The sequence below is a fragment of the Schistocerca piceifrons genome, chromosome 2 (assembly GCF_021461385.2).
Source record: "Schistocerca piceifrons isolate TAMUIC-IGC-003096 chromosome 2, iqSchPice1.1, whole genome shotgun sequence".
Classification (NCBI taxonomy): domain Eukaryota; kingdom Metazoa; phylum Arthropoda; class Insecta; order Orthoptera; family Acrididae; genus Schistocerca; species Schistocerca piceifrons.
Genome location: NC_060139.1, coordinates 692,755,804 through 692,779,620, shown reverse-complemented (window position 1 = coordinate 692,779,620; position 23,817 = coordinate 692,755,804). Strand labels below are relative to the sequence as shown.

General features: G+C 40.0%; 1 protein-coding gene across 1 annotated transcript in view; it reads right to left on the bottom strand.

Annotated features, from left to right (window-relative positions):
• Positions 1-23,817, bottom strand: part of LOC124777183 (intraflagellar transport protein 80 homolog) — a 430,351-nt gene that overhangs the window by 83,525 nt on the left and 323,009 nt on the right. Inside the window, exon 14 of the mRNA XM_047252496.1 lies at positions 224-363. Within this exon, the coding sequence (XP_047108452.1) occupies positions 224-363 (140 nt within the window). The remainder of the gene's footprint in view (positions 1-223; positions 364-23,817) is intronic.

Here is a 23,817-nt window from a genome sequence, read left to right as displayed (position 1 = left end):
TTTTAAGGTACTATTGAAGGAAAATGTAGCATGCTATCAATGTAAAATGACTATTCCACCACAGGTGGTCAACGGTAAATAAAGGATATGAATCATTAATTGTATATAAGTTCTTATTAATTATATATTATTTTAGTTTTTTGTGTAAGATGTAACATTACCATATTTTACACCCATTAATATTTTGATTCTAACAGGTATCACAATTATACACATAATATACCTTGTCCAATTATAAAAATCAATATTCATCATAATAGCTCTGTATATCAGTCCATTTTGCAGTAGTGTATTTTCGGCATCTTGTGTACTTCCAGCAAGCAGTGACACTTCAGCTACTTTAGCAGCTGCAACTGGGATTTCCTGAAAAAGAAATTTAATTTTCTAAGTTGCCTCAAAGGGGTGAATTTTCAAGTTATATTATCCAAATATAGCACAAAGAGAAATACGTGAAAATAACAAATGGAAACATCAAAGTTGATCCAAATATTACTGCAATTCTCATATTTCATAAAACACTTTATTCATCCATCAATATTTATTTTTTCTTTTCAATATACTCCCAATGGTAAATAATACTTTTGGAACACTTTAGGAATACAATTTTAAGAATGTGATTTAGCTCCTTGAGTGGTCTTGCCATTATCTCTCCAATAGTCTTTGTCACCATAATCAACTTATAATCGGTCACATGGGTGATTAAATTTGGAAATTTTATGTAAAATGTTGCCAAACAGCCAACTTAAACCCCTTATATAAGACTAAAATAAATGGTACAAAGAAGACTCTCTATATATAATTTCCACATCTCATCAAGATTGGAAAAATGTCATACTTTCATGGTTCTTTTCAGCTTTAGTAGTATTAGGAAATCACAGGTGGTCATGTCAGTTGTTTTATGGTTTTGTTTTTAGCCAAAATTTCATGATTTAGTATCAAATTGTGGTGCAACTACCATGAATTGTTCTGTCACTAACGGGGAAATTTTCTTCAGATTACTTCATGAAAATGGTGTAGAACTTCCAGGTGGTACCCCTTATTAACCATGCAATCAAATGTTAATGAGCAGAACCCTTACTTTTGATCAAAGTTGATGAGTTTATCCCAGTTTTTAAAGTATGGCACATGGAACCACCAAAAGCTGTTGTGATATTTACTGTAATGACAAATTTCAAGCTCTTGCAGGTCACCACCTGATGATTGCTTAACCTCCACAGATTGCAACAAGCAGATATTTCAGAATTATGAGGTCTATTCAAAAAATTCTGGAACTTTGTCCACAGAATTTTTCTATGCTTATCTTTTACTTATTGTGCATGGTCTCCTTTGAAATACTCTCCTCACAACTGGTACACTGCTCCCAACATCGTTCCCACTTCCGGAAGCAGTCTTGGTACACCTCCTGGTGGAGTGTGTGAAGCATCGTCTGCAAATTTTCTTTCATCTCATATATCATTGTAAACCTTTGTCCTTCCAATGGGGTTTTCAGCTTTGGAAATAAAAAAAAGTCCACAGGAGCCAGGTCTCAAGAGAACGGAGGATGAGGCAGCACAGTGATTTTGTTCTTTGTGCAATGGTCACACACCAACAGGGATGAATGTGCAGTTGCGTTATCATGATGCAAGAGCCACGAATTGTGTCACACCACATTTCAGAATGTTTCCTTCTCACATTTTCTCGCAGGCATTGCAACGCAACCCAATAGTACCATTGATTAACAGTTTTCCCCTGTCGCACGAATTCATGATAAACTAAACCTTCAGTCACAGGAAACTATCAGCAGGGCTTTGACATCTGATATGACCTGACATGCTATTTTTGGTCACGGAGAACCTTTCACGACCCATTGTGAAGACTGAACCCTGGTCTCAACATCATAACCATAGACACACATCTCAACATGAGTTATGACTATGTTAAGGAACATCTCATTCTCATTTGTGTGATCCAAAAGCTCTTCACAGACTGCGAGGCGTAGGTCTTTCTGGTCTTGACTCATGAGCCATGGGACAAACCTGGCAGTAAAACAATGCATTCCAAGATGCTGTATTAGGATTTCGTGATATGATCCAACTGAAATGTTACATTCTTCTGCAATCTCTGAGACAGTCAGTCTTTGATTGGTATGCACAATTTTGTTGATGTTCCTGACATGAGTACAATTGGTAGTCATCGAAGGGCGTTCTGAATGAGCGTCATCTTTAACTCCCATCCAGCCATTTTTAAAGATGTGACCCATTCGTAATACTGAGTATGGCTTAGCACTCAGCACCGTAGGCTTCTTGCATCATTTGATGTGCCTCTGTAACAGTTTTCATAAGTTTCACACAAAATTTAACACAGGCGCATTGCTTCTCTAACTCATGTCATCTTGAAATTCGCAGACTGTGTGACACAGTGTTCTACACAATAAAGCACAATAACTAACACCCATACAACAATGAAACGTCCAGCAGCTACACACAGGCATATGCAGGGATGCCAACTGCATTTTGCTCCAAAAATTACGAACAGTCTGGAATTTTTTGAACATATCTTATATACTACCATGTCCAGCACGAGTAGGTTGGTACAACCACCCGTTTGGCAACCAATGGTGTTACTGAAGTAAAGGATATAATTTCAGCATTATGACATGTTGACTACCTGAGGACATGACAGGCCAGGGCATTTGTAAATAGTGCCCACCCAGCCAGTAAAGGAATCAAGTTAATTTCCATTCTACACCTACATCAATACTCTGCAAATTACTGTGAAGTGTATAGCAAAGGTTACTCCCAATTGTGTCGGTTATTATGGTTTCTTCCCGTTCCATTCACATATGGAGTGTGGGAAGAATTATTGTTAAACTCCTCTATGCATGATGTAAAATAGTCCATTCTTAGCCCCATTGGCAGCCCTGTGCCAGGTGAGTCAAGTCAGTATTGCACTCTTTTAAAGATAAGTTATTTAGACTGTAATAAAAATTTAGCACAGACTACTCATAAATACATTTATTGGTGTTTTATAAGCTTTCTTTTAAATGATTTACTTTTCTTGATGTATTACAACAGCAAAAATGAAAAGATCTTTAAGTCGGCTTGTAGTTATGTTTTTGTCTACATTTTGGTGCAGTAACTTTAGACACTCTTCTTTAATGTTCTTTTTTTTCTCAGCAATTTAAGTAGAGCATATCCCTTCATTATTCAGTTCATATTTTCAGAACATAGTGTAAATTTTAAGCTGCCTAATTCAGGAACTTTGCAGAAGTAGTTTGTTTACAAGCAGTTGCATATAGGCCAAATTTTTGTAAACGTGTTTTCTTGTTTACCAGTAATATAACTGACTTATTCTTATTAAAGTATTATTTGACCAAGAATAAAAAGTGCCGAACTTGCTATACAATTGTTAGTTCAGATGTAATGTGATGGATGCTATAGCTTTTTTTCCATTGAGATGACTGTAGTGGTGTGGGAATTCGGGAAGTAAATCAGGCACATCAGTGGTTTTGTAGGATATGCAGTACTGCCTTGCTAGGTCGTAGCAAATGAAGTAGCTGAAGGCTATGCTAACTATCGTCTCGGCAAATGAGAGCGTATTTGTCAGTGATCCATCTCTGGCTAAGTCTGCTGTACAACTGGGGCGAGTGCTAGGACGTCTCTCTAGACCTGCCGTGTGGCGGCGCTCGGTCTGCAATCACTGACAGTGGCGACACGCGGGTCCGACGTATACTAACGGACTGCGGCCGATTTAAAGGCTACCACCTAGCAAGTGTGGTGTCTGGCAGTGACACCACAATCTATCTCTCTAAACATCATGTATACTCTGGTATATGTGTATGGTATGTGTGTGTGAGTTGCGTTCATGTGAGTATGTGTTTGTCATTTAATTTTGATGACAGCCTTACTGGCTGAGAGCTATATCAGTGAAATTTTTTTTGTTGCGCCTGTCTGCAACTCAGTATCTCTGCTATATGGTGAGTAGCAAGTTTCCTTTTCACAATATTGTTACATTCCATCTTGGATTTTCCACTGTCTGATACTGGTATAGATGTCTTAATTGTTACAGGATTTAGTTTAGCGTCTCAGTTCTGAAACAAAAAAAAAAAAAAAAAGACCTGGACATTTGTAAATGTTGGCAAGAGCAACACATGGAAGCCTGTACGACAGAACCAGAGTTTTCTAATACATACTTCCTAATAGAAAGTGTATACCAAACACCTGCAGATAATTTTAATGTGTTCATAAGTCACCTTGAAGTTTATTCCCTGTTTAACAATTTAAAAAGTTGTTGATTTCGATTTTATGGTAAATTTTCTTAAAAACTCTTCCAGTAAGTATTAATTGCACTCACTAACCTTATAATACAATTTAGTTACCTCTTCCCAACTACTCAAAGGCTTCTCAGATGACAACATGTAATTTCTTTTCTTGAATGTTAATACTGATCAGGATACAAAATCTCCTAAATATGAGTTCAATAAGCCAAAAATTGATTGTTTTAGGAAACTCTTCAAAGAAATGAACTGGAGTGTTGTATCCAGTGCTGATGGCATGAATGGAAACTACAACACTTTTATTAAAAATTTGCTTACCATATCTGAAAACTGTTTTCCCACAAAATTAGCCCACACTAAAGTCTACAAAGAAGCCATGGATTAATCACAATATAAAGATACCTTGTAAGACTTAAGGGAACTAGCTGTCAGTCAGAAACAGCTCTGATGTTGATGCTATAGCTCATTACAAAACATATTGCAAAATACTTAAGATAGTAATGCCAACTGTGTTGAATCATACAATTTTTTTCATTCTTTTCTTTTCTTATATGTAAGCTATATGTAAACTGAATGGGTTACAAACACTGGCAAAGATAAATTGGTAAGTTGTTTTGTGGTAAGGATAACGTTTTGATACATCTGTATGAAACAAAATAAGAAGTACGCTCTTCAGTTTATTAATTGCTGGGTCTGCACCCATTTGTTCCTATAAGTGGTAGCATGCAGACATATGCTTGGATCCATCATACCAACATCATTAAAAATGTGTATTTCAACTGTACATTAAAAGTGGTATAAAAAGATATTCAGAAGGCATAATTTATTAGCACATTTAAGACGTCCACCTGCTGTCGAGATCCTGCATCAAGAGGTTCAGAGCAGACAAGAAGAATTTATGTGAACAATGGAGGAGCAAACCTGCATTGACATTGTCATAATCAAGAATACACACTATGGAATTAATCTGAAGCAGTGTGCAACACAAATTATGAAAATTGACCTTGAATATATTGATACTGAAGATCTGTTGCTACTGGTATGAGTTAAAGTTGAACCGGGATTGTGTACAGAGTCATAAATTACCTTCAAATTTCTTTCAACTATTCTTTCCTATCAATTTTTCCAATATTTCAAGCAATTATTAATTAATTTCCATTATCTCCCCCCACATATATCACCATTCAAAACATCAAGGCAAATGCATTATGAGAAAATTATGGTCACATCAGATAACAAAAAGAAGATAACATATTTTATGGGCCATAAGACACTACAGACTACAAGATGTCCTTAATTTTTAAGCAGTTTTTCAAAAAAATAACATTTTTACCATTTTTATTAATAGATTTCAAAGCCAGACTAAAAAAATTTTTTGTTTATAAAACCGAACTGAACTTTAAAATCAGTAAAAATTGTCACCTGAACTTTCTTCATTGTCATTGTTGTCCTCTTCTCATATAACCTGGTCTTCTTCACTGCCATCAAGAGCATTACTTATGATGCACTTCTTGAAAGATTTAACAATAATGTATTCTCTCATTCTAGGTCATGACTGTTTTATTGTAGGTCATTTTAAAGCTCCCTTCGGTGTGAATTCATGTAGGGTTTCATCCATCATCCATTTGTTTTAGTCTTCTCTTATATACACCTTAATAGTTTATTTATTGAGACATCAAGAGGTTGCAATTGTAAAGTAAGTCCTCCTGGAGTAAGAGCAAGCTTTGTATTTCCCTGTCTCAGTGTTTCCTTTCGCAGAATTTTTCAAATGATTACTAAACTGATCCAGCACAAGAAGACAACTCTTCTTCAATAAAGCACCTTTCCTTCTCTCCATCACTTTGTTAATTCATAGTTTCACACCAGCCTCATCCATCCAACCCTTGTCATGTAAGTGAACTACATCACATGGTGGTATTTCAGAAGGTTTTGGCATTTGTTTTGTGCTTGAAAATGATCACTGGATTAAGTTTAGTACCATGAGCACAACATGAAAGGACAACAATGTAGTGCATTTTTGTCATGTCCATGTGTTTTTATAGTTACTGTTTTTGCACCTTTCATGGCAACAGCTCCGTTACTCGGCACATCAAATATTGGAGGAGTTTTGTCCATATCTGCTATTTGGCTTAGTTCCACACTGGTTTTCTTCCAATGTTGAATAATAAAGCAGTGGAAAGATAATATTTTCTCTCCATATTCTTGTGGTACTTTCTGAGATATTTTGATTTTGATTTGCGTGCTAAGCCCATGATGCTTCATGAAACTGGTGCACCAACTGACTACACCCTTAAAGTATGTTAGGTTCCACTGTAGTGCTAGCTTATTAGTGTGTATTTGAATCATTTTTCTATTAATTCCAATGCCATTTTGATGATGTTCTTGAATCCATTTCAATACGTCATCTTCTACTTTTGGCCATTTTGCATTCAGTTCTTTATTTGCACATTTAGTCATCCTCATTTTTTTCAGTTCTCCTTTACTAGCCCAACAATAGTGAATTCCTTCCGCATATGCTATCACTTTCAATTTACAGCCCACATAATATGAATACCCTTTATTTTTTTCCATTACGAAACTAGCTACTTACAAAAATATTGTACTGTTACTGATAACACAAATCGCTTTCAATTTATGTTCACTAGCACCAAAAACTGCAATGACACATCATAGGCTAGACAATGTTCTGGGGTTGTGATGATGGGGTGGGTGAAGACAGTTTTAGCAAGCAATCCTCAGCTCCTTGCAATTCATGTTCTTCACATCGCTGCACCGCATTGCTGCTGTTAGTTGATCCAACTGTTGCCAAATAGAGATAGGTTTCTTGCTATAGCAAATATGTGACCATTTTTATAATGTGGGAATTTTAAATCAAATGCTGGACATTTTTATGTTAATTTCTGGTATAAAATGCACCTGAGTTTTGGAGGCAATTTTTTGAAGAAAAATGTGAGTCTTACATGCTGCAAAATACTATAATATCGAACATAGCAAATAAGAAGACAGATAAAAACAGAGATGAAGAGGAGCAGGTGGTATTAAGAGTAAATGATAGATTGGTAACAGACTGTGGAGGGCTGAAAAACACGTTAAAGAGTATTTCATAAGTGTAAAGAAAGTTTAGTTTGAAAATTATGAATTATTTAGAAATAAAGGAGATGACTCACCAAAAGGCAGAAGTGCTGCATCATCGATAGGTTCACAAACACAAGGTATGGAGATTGGCTAGTTTTTGGAATGCACTTCATTTCTCTAGCTGTAGGGAAAACATGCACACAAACACACACACACACACACACACACACACACACACACACACACACACTCCCATGTGCATCCTTGTTACTATATTGTGCTCAGTTGACTGCCAGCTTTTTACTGGTCCACAGTGACTGTACTGGGGTGAAATGGCAGTGTGGGGTGGGGTGAGGGATGGAGAGAGACAGGAGACAGGGAAGGGATTGGGGGGAAGTGTCTAGCAGTTCATGGGGAAATGGGGAGCCACTGTGAGCTAGCTAGGGATGAAGGTAGAGGTGGCAGATGGCAGATGGGTGGGCACATGATTTCATAGGCTACAGCAAGAGATGACAGCACACAAATTAGGTGGGGATACAGGGGCAGTGTATGGTGTACGTGGCCATGCCCACCCACTCCCACATGCACATGCCCACCCATAAACGCATGCGTACACACATGCGCATGCCCCCCCCCTTCCCCCCCGCCCCCCTCCCACACATACACGCACTAGCAGGTGGGGGATGGGGGAGGACAGTGAGTTACCTTAGGTTTAGGCTACGAAGGTTACAGGAGCAAAGGATGTGCTGTAACGACAGCTCCCATCTGCACAGCTTGGAAAAGCTGGTGGCTTTGTGGTGGATCCAGATGGCACGGGTTGTGATGCAGCCACTGAAATCTCGCGTGTTGTGCTCTGCTGCATGTTGTGCCACTAGGTGGTATATCTTGCTTTTGGTGACAGTTTGCCAGTGGCCATTCATTCTGCTTGACAGCTGGTTGGTTGATGTACCTTCATAAAATGCTGTACAGTAGTTGCAGCAGAGGTGGAATATAATATGGCTGCCTTCACAGGTGGCCCAACCTCTGACAGGGTAGGATAAGCCTGTGCTGGGAGTGGAGTAGGTGATGCTGGGTGAGTGGACTGGGTAGGTTTTGCATCTGGATTTTCAACAGGGGTATGATTCCTGTGGCAGGGGTTGGTGTGGGAGTATCCCGGGGGTGGACTAAGATATTGTGGAAGTTGGATGGGCGGCGGAACATCACTTTGGGAGGTTGGTTGGTTGGTTTGTAGAGTAAAGGGATTAAAGTGCGTGGTCATGAGCCTCTTTTTCCTTAGTCCCACAGGTATAGGATTCAAACCATAGCCTCAAAGAATTCTTTCACCTGAAATCTGGGGAAGGAACAAAATGCCTAAAACTAAATGGGGCACGCTGAAAGAAAAAAAATGAAGGAAGCAAGCCAAAAGTAAAAACATTAACCGAAAGGAAAAAAGCAGAAGAAGGTATTAAAACAATATAGTAGATGGCCTGGGCTGGGTGATAGCAAGAATAAAAAAGGATGTGCCAGGCACTCTGCAACACACTGAAATCTTCAGCCTAAAAACGCAGGACAAGAGAAACACAAATGGTGAAAAGATTAACATGAAGTCAAACAGCCAGCACCACAGAAGTGAGGATGAGTTAAAATGGAGGCAGGGTAAGGGCCTGGGAGAGAAGGCCTCATGCCCACCCTTAGACCGAGTAATAAAAAAATCCCTCCAAAAGTAAAACAAAAAGCTAGATCATCCATTGAGGTATTGTCACCTAACACCATAGGTAGTGTGTCAGGAAGGTTAAAAGCCTGTCTCAGGATGGCTAAATCTGGACAGTGCAATAAGATGTGGACCACTCTCAAGTACAGCTGATGCAAAGCCAGCAAAGGGCAATGGAGTCCTTGTGAGAGGCTCACATTGAGGACTGCCACACATTCATTGTCTCCTTTAACTTGCATAACTTAATTGGCAAAGTCAAAGTGCGCCATTGCATATTCCAACATCCAAAAAATGGCAGCGTAATACCAATCATAGATCAGATTCCAGTATGATGATCTCCAGACTCGGTTTGCGAGTAGCCTCTTTAGCTAGCCTGTCGGCAAGTTCAGTTCCTGTGATTCTGACGTGTTTCAGGGTCCATACAAAGACTACTGACCATCCACATTGTTCAAGGATGTAAATGGACTCTTCGATGGCAATTACCACAGAAAGGTGAGGATAACACTGGTCAAGAGCTTGTAAGGTGCTCAAGTAGTCACTACAAATGAGGAAGGACTCCCTAGCACAGGATCAGATATGCTCTAGAGCATGAGAGATGGCTATCAGCTCTAAAGTGAAAACACTGCTGCCATTTAACAAGAAGCCCCATTCAGTATGTGCCACATGAGCGTAAGTGAACCCAACATGACCATCAAGCCATCCGTGTAAACTACCTCTGAACCCTGGGACACATACAGAATACAGAGAAACAGGTGGCAGAGGGTTGCAACAGGTGGCAGAGGGTTGCAGGATGAATTGAGTTGTTTTGATCTTTTGAGAGATCCATATGAATCTGTGGTTGAGGTATATGCGAGGGAGATCTACGAGGGTGGACCCTGAGAAGAGATGGTAGAGGGAAAGACTTGAGTTCAGTGAGAAGGGACTGGTCATGGACTGCAATTGTAATCCCCAATTTGGGCCGCCATTGCACGAGATGAATCATTGTGTTAAGAAAAAGGAAATGGTAATTCAGATGTTTAGGTGAGCTGTGAATGTGTGCAGTATATTTTGCAAGCAGTTGTTGTCATCTGAGATGCAGTGAAGGAACCCCAGTTTCAGCGAATAGGCTGTTCACTGGGCTCGTTCAGAAAGCTCCCATCACAAGTCAAACTCTATAATGGTGTATAGGGTCCAGCATTCGCAATGTTGAGGGTGATGCTGAACCATACGTCAGGCTCCCATAGCAAAGACAGGACTGTACAAGAGCTTTGTACAGGTACAACAGTGTAGGGCAATCTGCAGCCCAGTCTCCATGTGAGTCAGGCATTGAAGAATGTTAAGCTGCTGCCAACACTTTTGCGTAAGGTGATGAAGATGGGGAAGCCAAGTTAAGCTGACATCATAAACCAGTCCTAAAAAGTGATAAGAGTCCGCAACATTAAGGAGGTAGTCATCAAGATAAAGTGCAGGTGAGCTGTGCGATGGCAACACAAGTTCATGATGCAAGTCTTGGCAGCCAAAAAGGGAAGGCCTTGGGTGAGGGTCCACAACTGCGCCACTCTTATGGTTCCCTGCTGTCAATGTTTAGCCACACCAATAGTAGACAAGCAAATGGAAATACAGAAGTCATCAGCATATAAGCAGGGTGATATTGCGGACCCCACAGCTGCTACAAAACGATTAATGGCCACTAAAAGTTGTGGGACACTCAGTGCAGACCCATGTGGGACCCCATTCTCTTGGATATAGGGGAACTGTGTGAAGCACTGACTTGAATTCTGAAGGTGTGGAGAGACAAAAAATTCTGTATAAAAATCACGAGTGAGCCCCGGAGACCCTACTCATGCTAAATAGTGAGGATGTGGTGCCACCAAGTTGTGTCATAGGCTTTTGTCAGGTCAAGAAAAACAGCAATAAGTGTTGACAGCAAGTAAAGGCCATTCAGATGGCAGACTCCAGGTATACAAAGTCATCAGTGCTGGAGTGATCTTGCTGAAAACCACCTTGGGACTCAAGGAGCCAACACAACTGTCAACTCACCATACATTGGAGCAGCTTGCACGGAATGTTATAGAGGCTAATAGGACAATAGCTATTCATGTCAAGTAGGTTCTTACCAGGTTTTAGCACTGGAACAATGATACTTTCTCACCATTGCAACAGGAATTTGCTGTCACTCCAGATGCCGTTGAAGACGCCAAGGAGGTGACTCTGGTAACCCACTGATGGATGTATAATTATTTGGTGATGGATACGATCTGGCTCAGGGGTTGTGTCAGGACAATCTGCAATTGATCTGAGAAATTCCTAGTCACTAAATGGAGCATTGTGTGGCTTAGGGTGGTGTGTAGTACAAGTTAGGTGTTGTTGTTCCACTTCCTGTTTTAGGGTATGAAAGGCAGGGTGGTAATTCTCAGACACAGAGGTTAAAGCATAATGCTCAGCAAAACACTCTGTGATTGTGTCTGGGTCAGTATATGCATCTCCATGTGTCAGTATATGCAGCTCCAGGTGTAAAAATCCCACGAACACCTGCAGGGGTCTGACATCTGTAAAGGCATGAAAGCTTAGTCCAAACCTGGGAAGGAGAGGTTCGTGTTCCAGTGGTGGAGATTTGCTGTTCTCACCACTCCTGTTTCTGTCTTTTGATTAGTTGACAGATCCAGACACAGAGCCATTTGAAGACAATGAGCTGCTCCATTGACAGGTGCTGCTTTTGACATTGTAGGGCCCGCCTACAATCCCTAATGGCCACAGCGATTTCAGGCAACCACGAAGGTAATGTGTTCTACCAGGAGCAACCAGAGGAACAAAGGATTGCTGATTTAGCTGCAGAAACAATGGTTGAAGTAACATCTTGGATCACCACACAGATGTTAATGTTACCAAGCAATGGAGATCCAATGGTTGTAGCCGAGATGAAAGTGTCCCACATCAGCCTTGGTCTAGCGGCCATCTGGGCAAGTATCCAGGTGAGTGACACTGGGGGAGGGAGTGGAAGATGGTCATTACCACACAAGTCATCATGAACTCTCCAGTGGATGGACAGTAGAAGGCCAGGACTGCAAACAGAGAGATCAATGGCCGAGTACGTACCACGTGCCACAGTGTAATGAATGGGGGCACCTGTATTAAGGAGGAAAAGGGTGAGTTGAATTAGCAGATTCTTGACAGCTTTACCACAGCCAGCAATCTTGGTTTCATCCCACAACATGTTACAAGCCTTAAAATCACCCAGAAGTAGAAAAGTTGGGGGATGTTGAGGAGGTAGTGCAGCCAATACATGTTGTGGTACTTCACCATCTGGAGGAAGTTAGATGTTGCAGATGGTAATTTCCTGTGTTGTGCTCATCCTGACAGCTACAGCTCTTGAAGATGTTTCAAGGTATACAGGTTCACTATATCACTATATATAACAGTAAGAGCATATACACAGACTTTGCCTGACATCCTGTTACGATTTTTGTAATGTCCCCAATAGCCATGAAGGGTGGGGTTCCGCGTTGCTGGAAACCAGGTTTCCTGAAGAGGGAAAAAAACAAAAAAACGTGTAATGCTCAAGAGTTGTCATAGCTCAGCCAGCTGGGAAGGCATGAAGGGACCAAGGAGGCAGTTTACACCTCAGGGTCACCTGCTGCCATCTGTGAGGGCTTGTGGCCTTTGTGTCCATTGGTTCTGAGTCTCCACAGAGCTCTATGTCCTTGAGGGATGCTACAATCTCCACCTCACCTCAGAATTGGAACCTGCCAGAAGTGCTGTGGGGGCCACCAGAATCTCTTTCTTCTTGATAGATTTCTTCTCTCTGGTCTCTCACTTCTCTTCCAGTTTCTCTGGCTGTGAGGGCTTCTCTGAGTTTGTCTCAGGAAATGATGAAGATTGTGAATCCCTATGATGAGCAGCTTGTGGCTCATTCAGCCACTGGTTGTGTCCAGTTTCTCAGCAGCAGAAGCCTTGGAAGGCAGCGTCCTGAGGGACCCCTTCCTTGCAAGTGGAGCCAGAGGAGGCTGTTTCTCCTCTGACTGATGGGTGGAGACTGATGTCCCCGAAGGCTGGGGAGGGCCTTGTTCCCAAAGTAGATGTTAAGGGAGCAATGGGAGGAGGAGTGTCCTCAAGCATCAAGGAAGCAGGCATAGTCTGGCGACCCTGAGGATCTGCTACATGAGGCACAGCAGGTGGGGTTACCATTGTAGGAGAGGGTGACATCATCATAGCTACAGCATATTACGAGATCATGGGCACAGAGTATAGGTGATCATACTTCTTTTTGCCCTCTCTGTAGGCCAGTCTGTCCAGTGTCTTATATTCCATTATTTTCCACTCTTTCTGAAAAACGGCGCAGTTCCGTGAACAGGGCGAATGGTGCTCTCCACAATTTACACAAATGGGAGGAGAGGCACAAGGAATGTTCATGTGTGATGGATGTCCACAGTACCAAGATGTGGGACTGGCATTACATCGAGAGGACATGAGTCCACATTTCCAGCATTTGAATCACTGCATACGGCTAGGAACATATGGTATATCATGACCTTGACTGTTTTAGGCAATGAATCTCCTTCAAAGGCCAAGATGAAGACACTGGTAGCAACCCTGTTGTCCTTAGGCCCCCTACACACATGCCTGATGGACACCTCTCACTGTAGGTTGGTTCACAACTTGTCAACAGACTTAAAGAGGAGATCTCTATGGAATATAATCCCTTGGACCATGTTTAAGCTCTCGTGGGCAGTGATGGAGACTGGGACATCACCCAGCTTGTCACAGGTGAGCAATGCATGTGACTGGGCAGGGGATGCCATCTGTATCAATACTGACCTGTTCCACATGTTGGAGATTTCTGCTACTTCCCTGAACTTGTTCTCTAAGTTCTCTACAAAAATCATAGATTTTTTCATTAAAAAGGATTCCGCATCAGAACTTGCACAGACTAATTATCCAAGAGAATATGTCTGTCCATGATCTTTAGCCCTGCATTCCTCCTATGATGTTGCCAGGGAAGGGAATGATTTGGGGTCATATCTGTCAGCATTGTACTGGCCTTTTTCATTACTGAAGGAGTGTAGATCTTAAACAAGTCCAACATGGTTAAATCTGGGAGTAGGGCATAACATGAGGCCTTTCAATAGGACTGGAACTTCTGTGGGGCTGCGGATTTTGGTGGAGAGGTTAACAACAGTGTTCTGAGATTGTTTCTGCTCTGGGTTTTGTGGAGTGTTGGTAGGAGGTTTTGGAGAATTTTGTAGGCTGAAAAGGTCATCTAGGCAGGGTCTGGATGCATGCGAGGTTGATGAGGAGGAACACTGAAGGTAGGATGGCTGCTGTGTAGTGGTGCCCCAAGGCAGGAGTAGGATGGCAGCAGGCTGGATAGCTTGTGGAAATGGTGTGTGGAATGTTTTTCTGGGTGTTGGAGTGTCAGGATTTCAATTTGGGTGATGAAGTGTTGGTTGTGGGGACTGCATAGTAACAGTATTTTGCAGAGGGAGTGAAGGTGGTTAAGCTGTGCCCCTGTGCCATAGAAATGTGTTTTTGTACGACCAAGTTTGTGAGGAAAGGAACTGGTGGAGTCTGAAAAGATGAGGGTCATTGTGGAAGGAGGGGTGGTATCCAGAAGTAGGGATTTTTAGGGTTAGGACATTGGAGGTGGAGGGATTCCATGGCTTAGGCAGCATTTAAGAAACAGGATATGGGACAGGGTTTTGGCTAGGGATAGGGAAACTTTTCTGAACTGGTGCAGATAAATACAGCAGGGATCCATTGTGGGGGGGGGGGGGGGAGGGGGGGGGAGATAGTGTTGAGAAGGAAGTTGTTGTTGGAAGTGGCAAGTAAAGGTGTCAGGTGGTTATAGAGGGTGCTGAATAGCCTTGATGGGTGTAAGGAATGAAAGGAATTGTGTTGGGGATAGGGGATAATTTTTTGACTGGGGTATATCTGATTACGCATGATATATATTGCCAAGCAAATGAAATAAATTCAACTGCACATGATTTATTGTCACATGTAAGAGATAAAAATGAATTCAATATTTGTCAAGTTAGCTACCCTATCATAAAAACAAACAAACCCAACAACGCGAAAATGAAAATTAAACAGTGGTCAGCCCTCGCCTTGTCAATTAAAGCCAAAAGTTAGACGATCTGGATTAGGACCCAATTACCTGAATTGTGTAAACATAAAGAGGCATAACAAAAAGTTAGGCATACTGCAAAAGAATCAGAAGGTTAATGTAGTAGAACATAAGGGTGGCATTGGACAACATCGTTTTTCTGATAGGATATCTAACTTCACAAATATCGAACTGAGTGAGAACGAAAATACTTTGCTGAATAAAGGTTTACTGCATAATGCCACTCCAAATACTAATAATGAACCATAACAAGAGTCATAGTTGAAACTAAAATGGTGTGCGAAGCAGCTAAGATGATGAAACTAGAAGTTGCAGACACAGCCATTAAAGTTAATAAAGCTTTATCCAGTCAGTGTAACTCTTCTACTGCCGTTAATCACGAGAGTCATATATTAAAAAAACCTTAATACAAAGTTGGAAAAAGAGAAGGCAATGCTCATTCGTGCAGATACATTACATGTAATCTGCTAACTCATAATGAGGTCAGTACTGCAGAATACACAGAATTAATAGAACTTTTAATATTTACATTAACTTATACCTTTTTTACCTCCAATGGCAAAATATAGGAACAAAAAATGGTCTTGGGATGGGTAACAGTTTGGTTGATACATTAGCATACTTTTTTATGAATGACTTAGAATGTAAGTTCTTTGCTAAATTTCTGCAACTAAATGACAAGACTATACAGAGTGAGTCATTAACTATTGCCACCTATAATATCTCTGAAAGTATGATAGAGGCTGAAAAGTTTGTGGGACAAAAGTTGCATGGGACAATGGGGGCCATAATCTGATGTAGGTTTTTTGTTGCCAGGTAGGGTCGCTTCAGATATATGAAGGTCAACTTTGTTTTTTTAAATGGAATGCTGTAGTTTGGTACTTATTTTCTGATAGTGGCTATTGAGACGAATCCAACGATGTGTAACAGTAAGGTCTTTGAAGGTCATCGAAGGTCACAAAGGTGGCATGAACATCCATTTACAGAATGTGTCCAAAGTGATGACCATTGGTATCAATACAGTGCTGCAATCACCTTATCATGGATTGAGTGGTATTCCTTATCACATCAGCACTTTCAAAGCACATGCTCTGACAATTCTCTCTCGCATATCTTTAGGTGCGGTTGGAACATCTTTAATGTCTTTTATGAATCCCCACAAGAAAAAATCCAGATGCGTCAAGTCTGCTGAACGAGCCGGCCACAAACATCTCCTCTGCGTCTGATCCAATGATTTGAGAATTGTCTCTGCAACTCATTTCTAGCCATCAGCAAAAAATGTGCCGGACACCCATCATGTTGATACCATATTCTGTTCGTTGTTCCTAAAGGTATTTCTTCCAATAACAGACCTAATGTTTCTTGCAGGAATGTGGTGTACTTCCTACCATTAAGATTTCCTTCGATGAAATAGGGGCATATAATTCTGTCCTCCAGAATCCAACATGGATTTTCAGTTGCCCAGTAATGCATGTTATGCAAAGTAACATTTCTATGGTTCATGAATTAGCCTCATCAGTAAATAAAATCAAATTAATAAATTGTCATCCCTCTGAATCTGAATTGAGCCCATCGGCAGAATTCAATGTGACGCATACAAGCTGTATCAGTTAATTCTCGGTGGAGACTGATATGGTAAGGATGATATTTATGGCGATGCAGAACACGAACAACACTACTCTGACTCATGCCAGATTCCCTTGCGATTTGACACGAACTAACACAAGGATCTCGAACCAAAGTGGCAAGAGTATCAATTTCCGTTTCCATGTTAGTAACTTTCTTTTGCTGGATATGTTTCTGATGTGTCAAAGATCCAATTGTTCTCAATTTATCATACACATATTTAAATGTATGACGTGTAGGGTGAGTACACTGAGGATATCTTTCGGCGTTTAAGCCTCTAGCTCTCACTGAATTTCGTTGGCATTCTCCATAAATGAGAAGCATATTGAGTTGTTCTTCGAAGGAATATATCATTCACATTCGCTTGATTCGACAATACTTGTCTTACCATTTCTATTAGTGTCAAATGGTGTTTACATGTCAATGGCATGTTAGATGGATATGCCATATTCGGCAAATATTTACAATTTGCATGGTATACGAGAGAGAATTGTCAGAGCATGTGCTTTGATAAGTGCCAAAGTGATAAGGAATACCACTCAATCAATGATAAGAAGATTGCAGCATGGCACTGATATCAATTGTCATCATTTCGAATACCGTCTGTAAATGGACGTTCATGCCACCTTTTTGACCTTTGTTGGCCTTCAAAGATCTTACTGGTACACATCATTGGATTCATATTGATAGCTGCTATCAGAAAATAAGTGCCAAACTATAGAATCCCATTTAAAATAACAAAGTTGACCTTCATATCTATGAAGTGACCCCACCTAGCAACGAAAAACCAATGTCATATTATGGCCCCCATTGTCCTGCAAATTTTTCAGCTGCTATCATATTTTCAGAGATATTCTAGGTGGCAGTAGTTAGTGACTCAGCCTGTATATTATAAACATTATGTCAATGATATCTTGCTACCCTTAGAGGGTGACGAGAATGAGGTTATCACATTTGCTCAAGCCATAGGCAGCGTCCACCAAAAAATAGCTTTTACTACAGAAGTAGAAGAAGCTAACTCAATTAACTATTTAGACCTTACTATTAAGAAAGTTGATAATAGACATAAATTTTTGATTTTCAGAAAAGCCTACTTTTACAGATACTGTTACTGGTGTCAAATCATGCCATCCACCATGATATAAAAGGGCCTTTTCCACCTCAATGATCCACCAACTGTTTTGGTTACCATGAAATATGCCAAGAACTTAGTATCTTAAAGCAAATTGCATTAGCCAATGGTTATTCTGAAAATGATGTTATGTGCCCATACAATATGATAAAAAACAGAATATAAATAGTATGCAGACCCATAATTAACCAGAAAAAAAGAAGTAATAAAGAAAAACTGAAAACTATTCCAATGAAATTTTATGGAAAAATTTCCCAGCAAATAGAAAAATGTTTCAGGAAATCTAAGGTTAGATGTGGTTTTCAAGTTAAAAAAACTTTTAAACTCCATGTAAACATAATTTGAGTAATAATTCTGATAAATTTGATCGTTCTGGGGTTTACAAGATCATTTGTTGTAGTTGTGGCAAATTTTATATGAGTCAATCTGGACATTCTTTTAAAGTAAGATTCAAGGAGCATTTGCAGGCACATAACAAAACTGCATTGAGAGTGGATTTAGCAGAAACTGACCACACTATAGGGAATATTGAGAATTGTATGTGCATTCTACACAGGGCAGAGAAGAGTTGTGTTCTTGATTTGTTGGAGGAGTTGGAGATTTACAAAGCCAAAAAACAAGGGTACTCAAAGGGCAAAGCGATTTTGTGCCCAACGCCTACTTTGCTTTGTTTGATAACATACTACAACAACCACTTAATGCCTCGCTTTTTTTATATCTAGCCTTGTTGCTGATTTATGTCAAGAACAATATGAATTTGCTTTACTTCCATACATTTGTCACTCTAATCCTGTAACTGATTATACCTTACCTATTCATGAAGTGTATGGCCAGACAATATGCCAACTAGCTCTGCAGATGATGAAGAAATTGATGAAATGTATGATGAGATAAAAGAAATTATTCAGGTAGTCAAGGGAGACGAAAATTTAATAGTCATGGGTAGCTGGAATTCGAGAGTAGGAAAAGGGAGCGAAGAAAACATAGTGGGTGAATATGGACTGGGGGAGAGAAATGAAAGAGGAAGCCGTCTGGTAGAATTTTGCGCAGAGCATAACTTAATTATAGCTAACACTTGGTTCAAGAATCATAAAAGAAGGTTGTATTCGTGGAAGAATCCAGGAGATACTAGAAGGTATCAGATAGATTATATAATGGTAAGACAGAGATTTAGGAACCAGGTTTTAAATTGTAAGACATTTCCAGGGGCAGATGTGGACTCTGACCACAATCTACTGGTTATGAACTGTAGATTAAAACTGAACAAACTGCAAAAACGTGGGAATTTAAGGAGATGGGACCTGGATAAACTGACTAAACCAGAGGTTGTACAGAGTTTCAGGGAGAGCATAAGGGAACAATTGACAGGAATGGGGGAAAGAAATACAGTAGAAGAAGAATGGGTAGCTCTGAGGGATGAAATAGTGAAGGCAGCAGAGGATCAAATAGGTAAAAAGACGAGGGCTAGAAGAAATCCTTGGGTAACAGAAGAAATATTGAATTTAATTGAGGAAAGGAGAATATATAAAAATGCAGTAAATGAAGCAGGCAAAATGGAATACAAACGTCTCAAAAACAAGATCGACAGGAAGTGCAAAATGGCTAAGCAGGGATGGCTAGAGGACAAATGTAAGGATGTAGAGGCCTATCTCACTAGGGGTAAGATAGATACCGCCTACAGGAAAATTAAAGAGACCTTTGGAGATAAGAGAACGACTTGTATGAATATCAAGAGCTCAGATGGAAACCCAGTTCTAAGCAAAGAAGGGAAAGCAGAAAGGTGGAAGGAGTATATAGAGGGCCTACACAAGCGCGATGTACTTGAGGACAATATTATGGAAATGGAAGAGGAGGTAGATGAAGACAAAATTGGGAGATACAATACTGCGTGAAGAGTTTGACAGAGCACTGAAAGACCTGAGTCGAAACAAGGCCCCGGGAGTAGACAACATTCCATTGGAACTACTGACAGCCTTGGGAGAGCCAGTCCTGACAAAACTCTACCATCTGGTGAGCAAGATGTATGAGACAGGCGAAATACCCTCAGACTTCAAGAAGAATATAATAATTCCAATCCCAAAGAAAGCAGGTGTTGACAGATGTGAAAATTAGCGAACTATCAGTTTAATAAGCCACGGCTGCAAAATACTAGCGCGTATTCTTTACAGATGAATGGAAAAACTGGTAGAAGCCGACCTCGGCGAAGATCAGTTTGGATTCTGCAAAAATGTTGGAACACGTGAGGCAATACTGACCTTATGACTTATCTTAGAAAATAGATTAAGGAAAGGCAAACCTACATTTCTAGCATTTGTAGACTTAGAGAAAGCTTTTGACAATGTTGACTGGAATACTCTCTTTCAAATTCTAAAGGTGGCAGGGGTAAAATACAGGGAGCGAAAGGCTATTTACAATTTGTACAGAAACCAGGTGGCAGTTATAAGAGTCGAGGGGCATGAAAGGGAAGCAGCGGTTGGGAAGGGAGTGAGACAGGGTTGTAGCCTATCCCCGATGTTATTCAATCTGTATATTGAGCAAGCAGTAAAGGAAACAAAAGAAAAATTCGGAGTAGGTATTAAAGTCCATGGAGAAGAAATAAAAACGTTGAGGTTCGCCGATGACATTGTAATTCTGTCAGAGACAGCAAAGGACTTGGAAGAGCAGTTGAACGGAATGGACAGTGTCTTGAAAGGACGGTATAAGATGAACATCAACAAAAGCAAAATGAGGATAATGGAATGTAGTCAAATTAAGTCGGGTGATGCTGAGGGAATTAGATTAGGAAATGAGACACTTAAAGTAGTAAAGGAGTTTTGCTATTTGGGAAGCAAAATAACTGATGATGGTCGAAGTAGAGAGGATATAAAATGTAGACTGGCAATGGCAAGGAAAGCGTTTCTGAAGAAGAGAAATTTGTTAACATCAAGTACAGATTTAAGTGTCAGGGAGTCGTTTCTGAAAGTATTTGTATGGAGTGTAGCCATGTATGGAAGTGAAACATGGACGATAAATAGTTTGGACAAGAAGAGAATAGAAGCTTTCGAAATGTGGTGCTACAGAAGAATGCTGAAGATTAGTTGGGTAGATCACATAACTAATGAGGAGGTATTGAATAGAATTGGGGGGAAGAGGAGTTTGTGGCACAGCTTGATAAGAAGAAGGGACCGGTTGGTAGGACACGTTCTGAGGCATCAAGGGATCACAAATTTAGCATTGGAGGGCAGTGTGGAGGGTAAAAATCGTAGAGGGAGACAAAGAGATGAATACACTAAGCAGATTCAGAAGGATGTAGGTTGCAGTAAGTACTGGGAGATGAAGAAGCTTGCACAGGATAGAGCAGCATGGAGAGCTGCATCAAACCAGTCTCGGGACTGAAGACAACAACAACAACATGGCCACACTATATAATTTTATTTATTGACTTTTTGGATGTTGCATAAACCTATTCTGTGGGCGACATATCACGATGCAGAAAAAAAACCTCTAGTCGTTACGTTCTTACAATCATGGTGCACCTATGGAACATCCTGGCAGCTGAGCCAACAGAGGGAGCTGATCACTAATCTGTCTTTTCTTCCGTACATTTATTTTGTCATATAGACATTATATCTTTCATAGTTAATATATAGGTTGCTATAGGCAGTGTATTATGTAATTTTAATTTTGACTGTAAATTAACCATAAAAGTGTCACACCTATTATCTTTATATATTTCTTTTAAATAATTTTATATGGTTAACTGTAATCTTCTTTTGTTTTATCACAGTTAATTTCTATAATAATTATCAAAATTTAAAAGTCTGCTACAAGTATTTTACCTAATGTATTTTCATCACATTATGGTTCTTATGTAAATGAAGAATGCATCTAAGTCCGCAGTAGTGGCATCTATGAAGCAAATAGGCCAACATATTTCTGGTAGCTACTGCACTTCAGTATGTTTTGTACAGTAATGCCAGTTGCAAAATGACATATTTTAGTTCTACGTGACTATGCTTTGCTGAGTGTATTTATACGTTTTGACGGTGCCATTATGGCTTTCTCACATTAGGAGATGGTGTAGAACAGGTATGTTTTATCTTATTTTATCTGTACATTTCCCAGTTTGTATGAGAGTATATTGTGATATGAAACACTGTATTGCTTTGAAAGATAGACTGCCCACTAGTTGTATGTTTTTTATATTGTAGTTCTGAAGATGGTCATTACTGACTGAAACTAGTCATTGTCGAAGGACTTTATATTGTGATCAAAGACTGGAATAAAAAAATGTTTGACAGAACATGTGTCCATCCAGTCATGAGTGACTAGGGGGCAGCTCATTACTTTCTGAAGAGTGACTATTTAAACCAACCCAGGAATCACTGTGGACAGTTCCCACCAGTGAGAGCTGGTTGAGTCATGTGTCAAATGCTTGCAGTCGGTCAATTAAGCTCGCATCAATGTGCCATCAGAAAAGACTGTTACACCAGAAATTTAGGCTTCACAGTAGGTAACACTTCTTTGAGTACTAGCTTTTTTTCCATTTTAGTTCCGATGCCTGGGAGTTAGTTGAAGCCTACACTTCAGAATTTTATTTAGACAGAACTGCTCAAGAGGTGGAGTTTATTTCTTAGTATCCCTATCATAACCACCTGCTTTTACATCTATGGGGGCTCTTCTCAATTAATAACAAAAAGTAGGATCTTTCAAGGTGCAAGTAATGTAGATTGTAGATTCACTGAGATAACCTGTATTGAGTTTTCTGGCAGATGAGAGGTACTTCCAGGCTTTCATGGAGGTCTGGTTCTGCATAAGCAACCTCCACATTGTGATACTGAGACTGGACAGGAATGCTAGTCTGTGCACATTTAGGAGCTGATATGCTTTTGAATATATTATGTGTAGTGGAGGCAGAAAAAAAAAAAAATAGATGAGGCATTTCATGCATCAGATTGTGGTATGGATACATGACTTAGTCAGGAATTGGGTAGTGCCCATCTGGGCTGGTGCTTTTGGAATCGCAGATGTGGAGTCATTTAAAGGATTATTGATAGCCAATTGAGAGTTTTATGGCAAGAAGGATTGATTACGTGGGAAAGGAACTCATTCAGACAAGTGAGTGGAAAAAACATGGAAGAATTGCTAGTAGAACATGAAGATTTATTTACTCCTCCTGAAGCCATACCAGTCGCTCCAGTGACACAACACAAAGTCCCAATTGGCAATGGATTGCCTGTATATCAAAAACTTTATTAGGTATACCATCACCATCAATGTGTGAAGGAGTTTATCAACCAGCAGTTACGAGATGGGATCACTGAATAAAGTACTAGACTATTGCATTTACCAGTAGCGGTTGGACCAAAAAAGAGCACTAATGAAATAAACACCTATTAGTTTTGTTATGAAGATATACCTGAATAAACATACAGTTATTGACACACACATCTATAGAAACATTGGATAAGTTGAGACAATGCAGATATTTTACGACAACAGATCTACAGATTGACTGGCCTCAGACGGAAGTAGCACTACAAGATTATCTGAAAACAGAGTTTCTGTTCCATCAGGCCAATATCAGTATTGGTGTATGCCATTTGAATTAAAGAATGCACCAGTCACATTTCAGCATTTGTTAGATGGAACATAGTGAGATTAAAACCATGATACAGGTAATCACACATTTGGGTGTGTTTCAAGTCAGAGCATCCTGTGGCATACACCTCAAGATAGTTGAACAAAGCTGAGGAAAATTACTCCCCCACGGAAATGGAGATGTTAACTCTAATTTACGGCACAACTTATTTTTGCTGCTGTTTATATGCAAGGAATTTTGAAGCCATAATGGACCCACACAGAGTTAAGGTGGCTACAAAGTTTGACACTGTGGGCACTTACACTTAGTAAATTTGATTTCAGCAACATACATCATCTGGGTAAGACATATGATA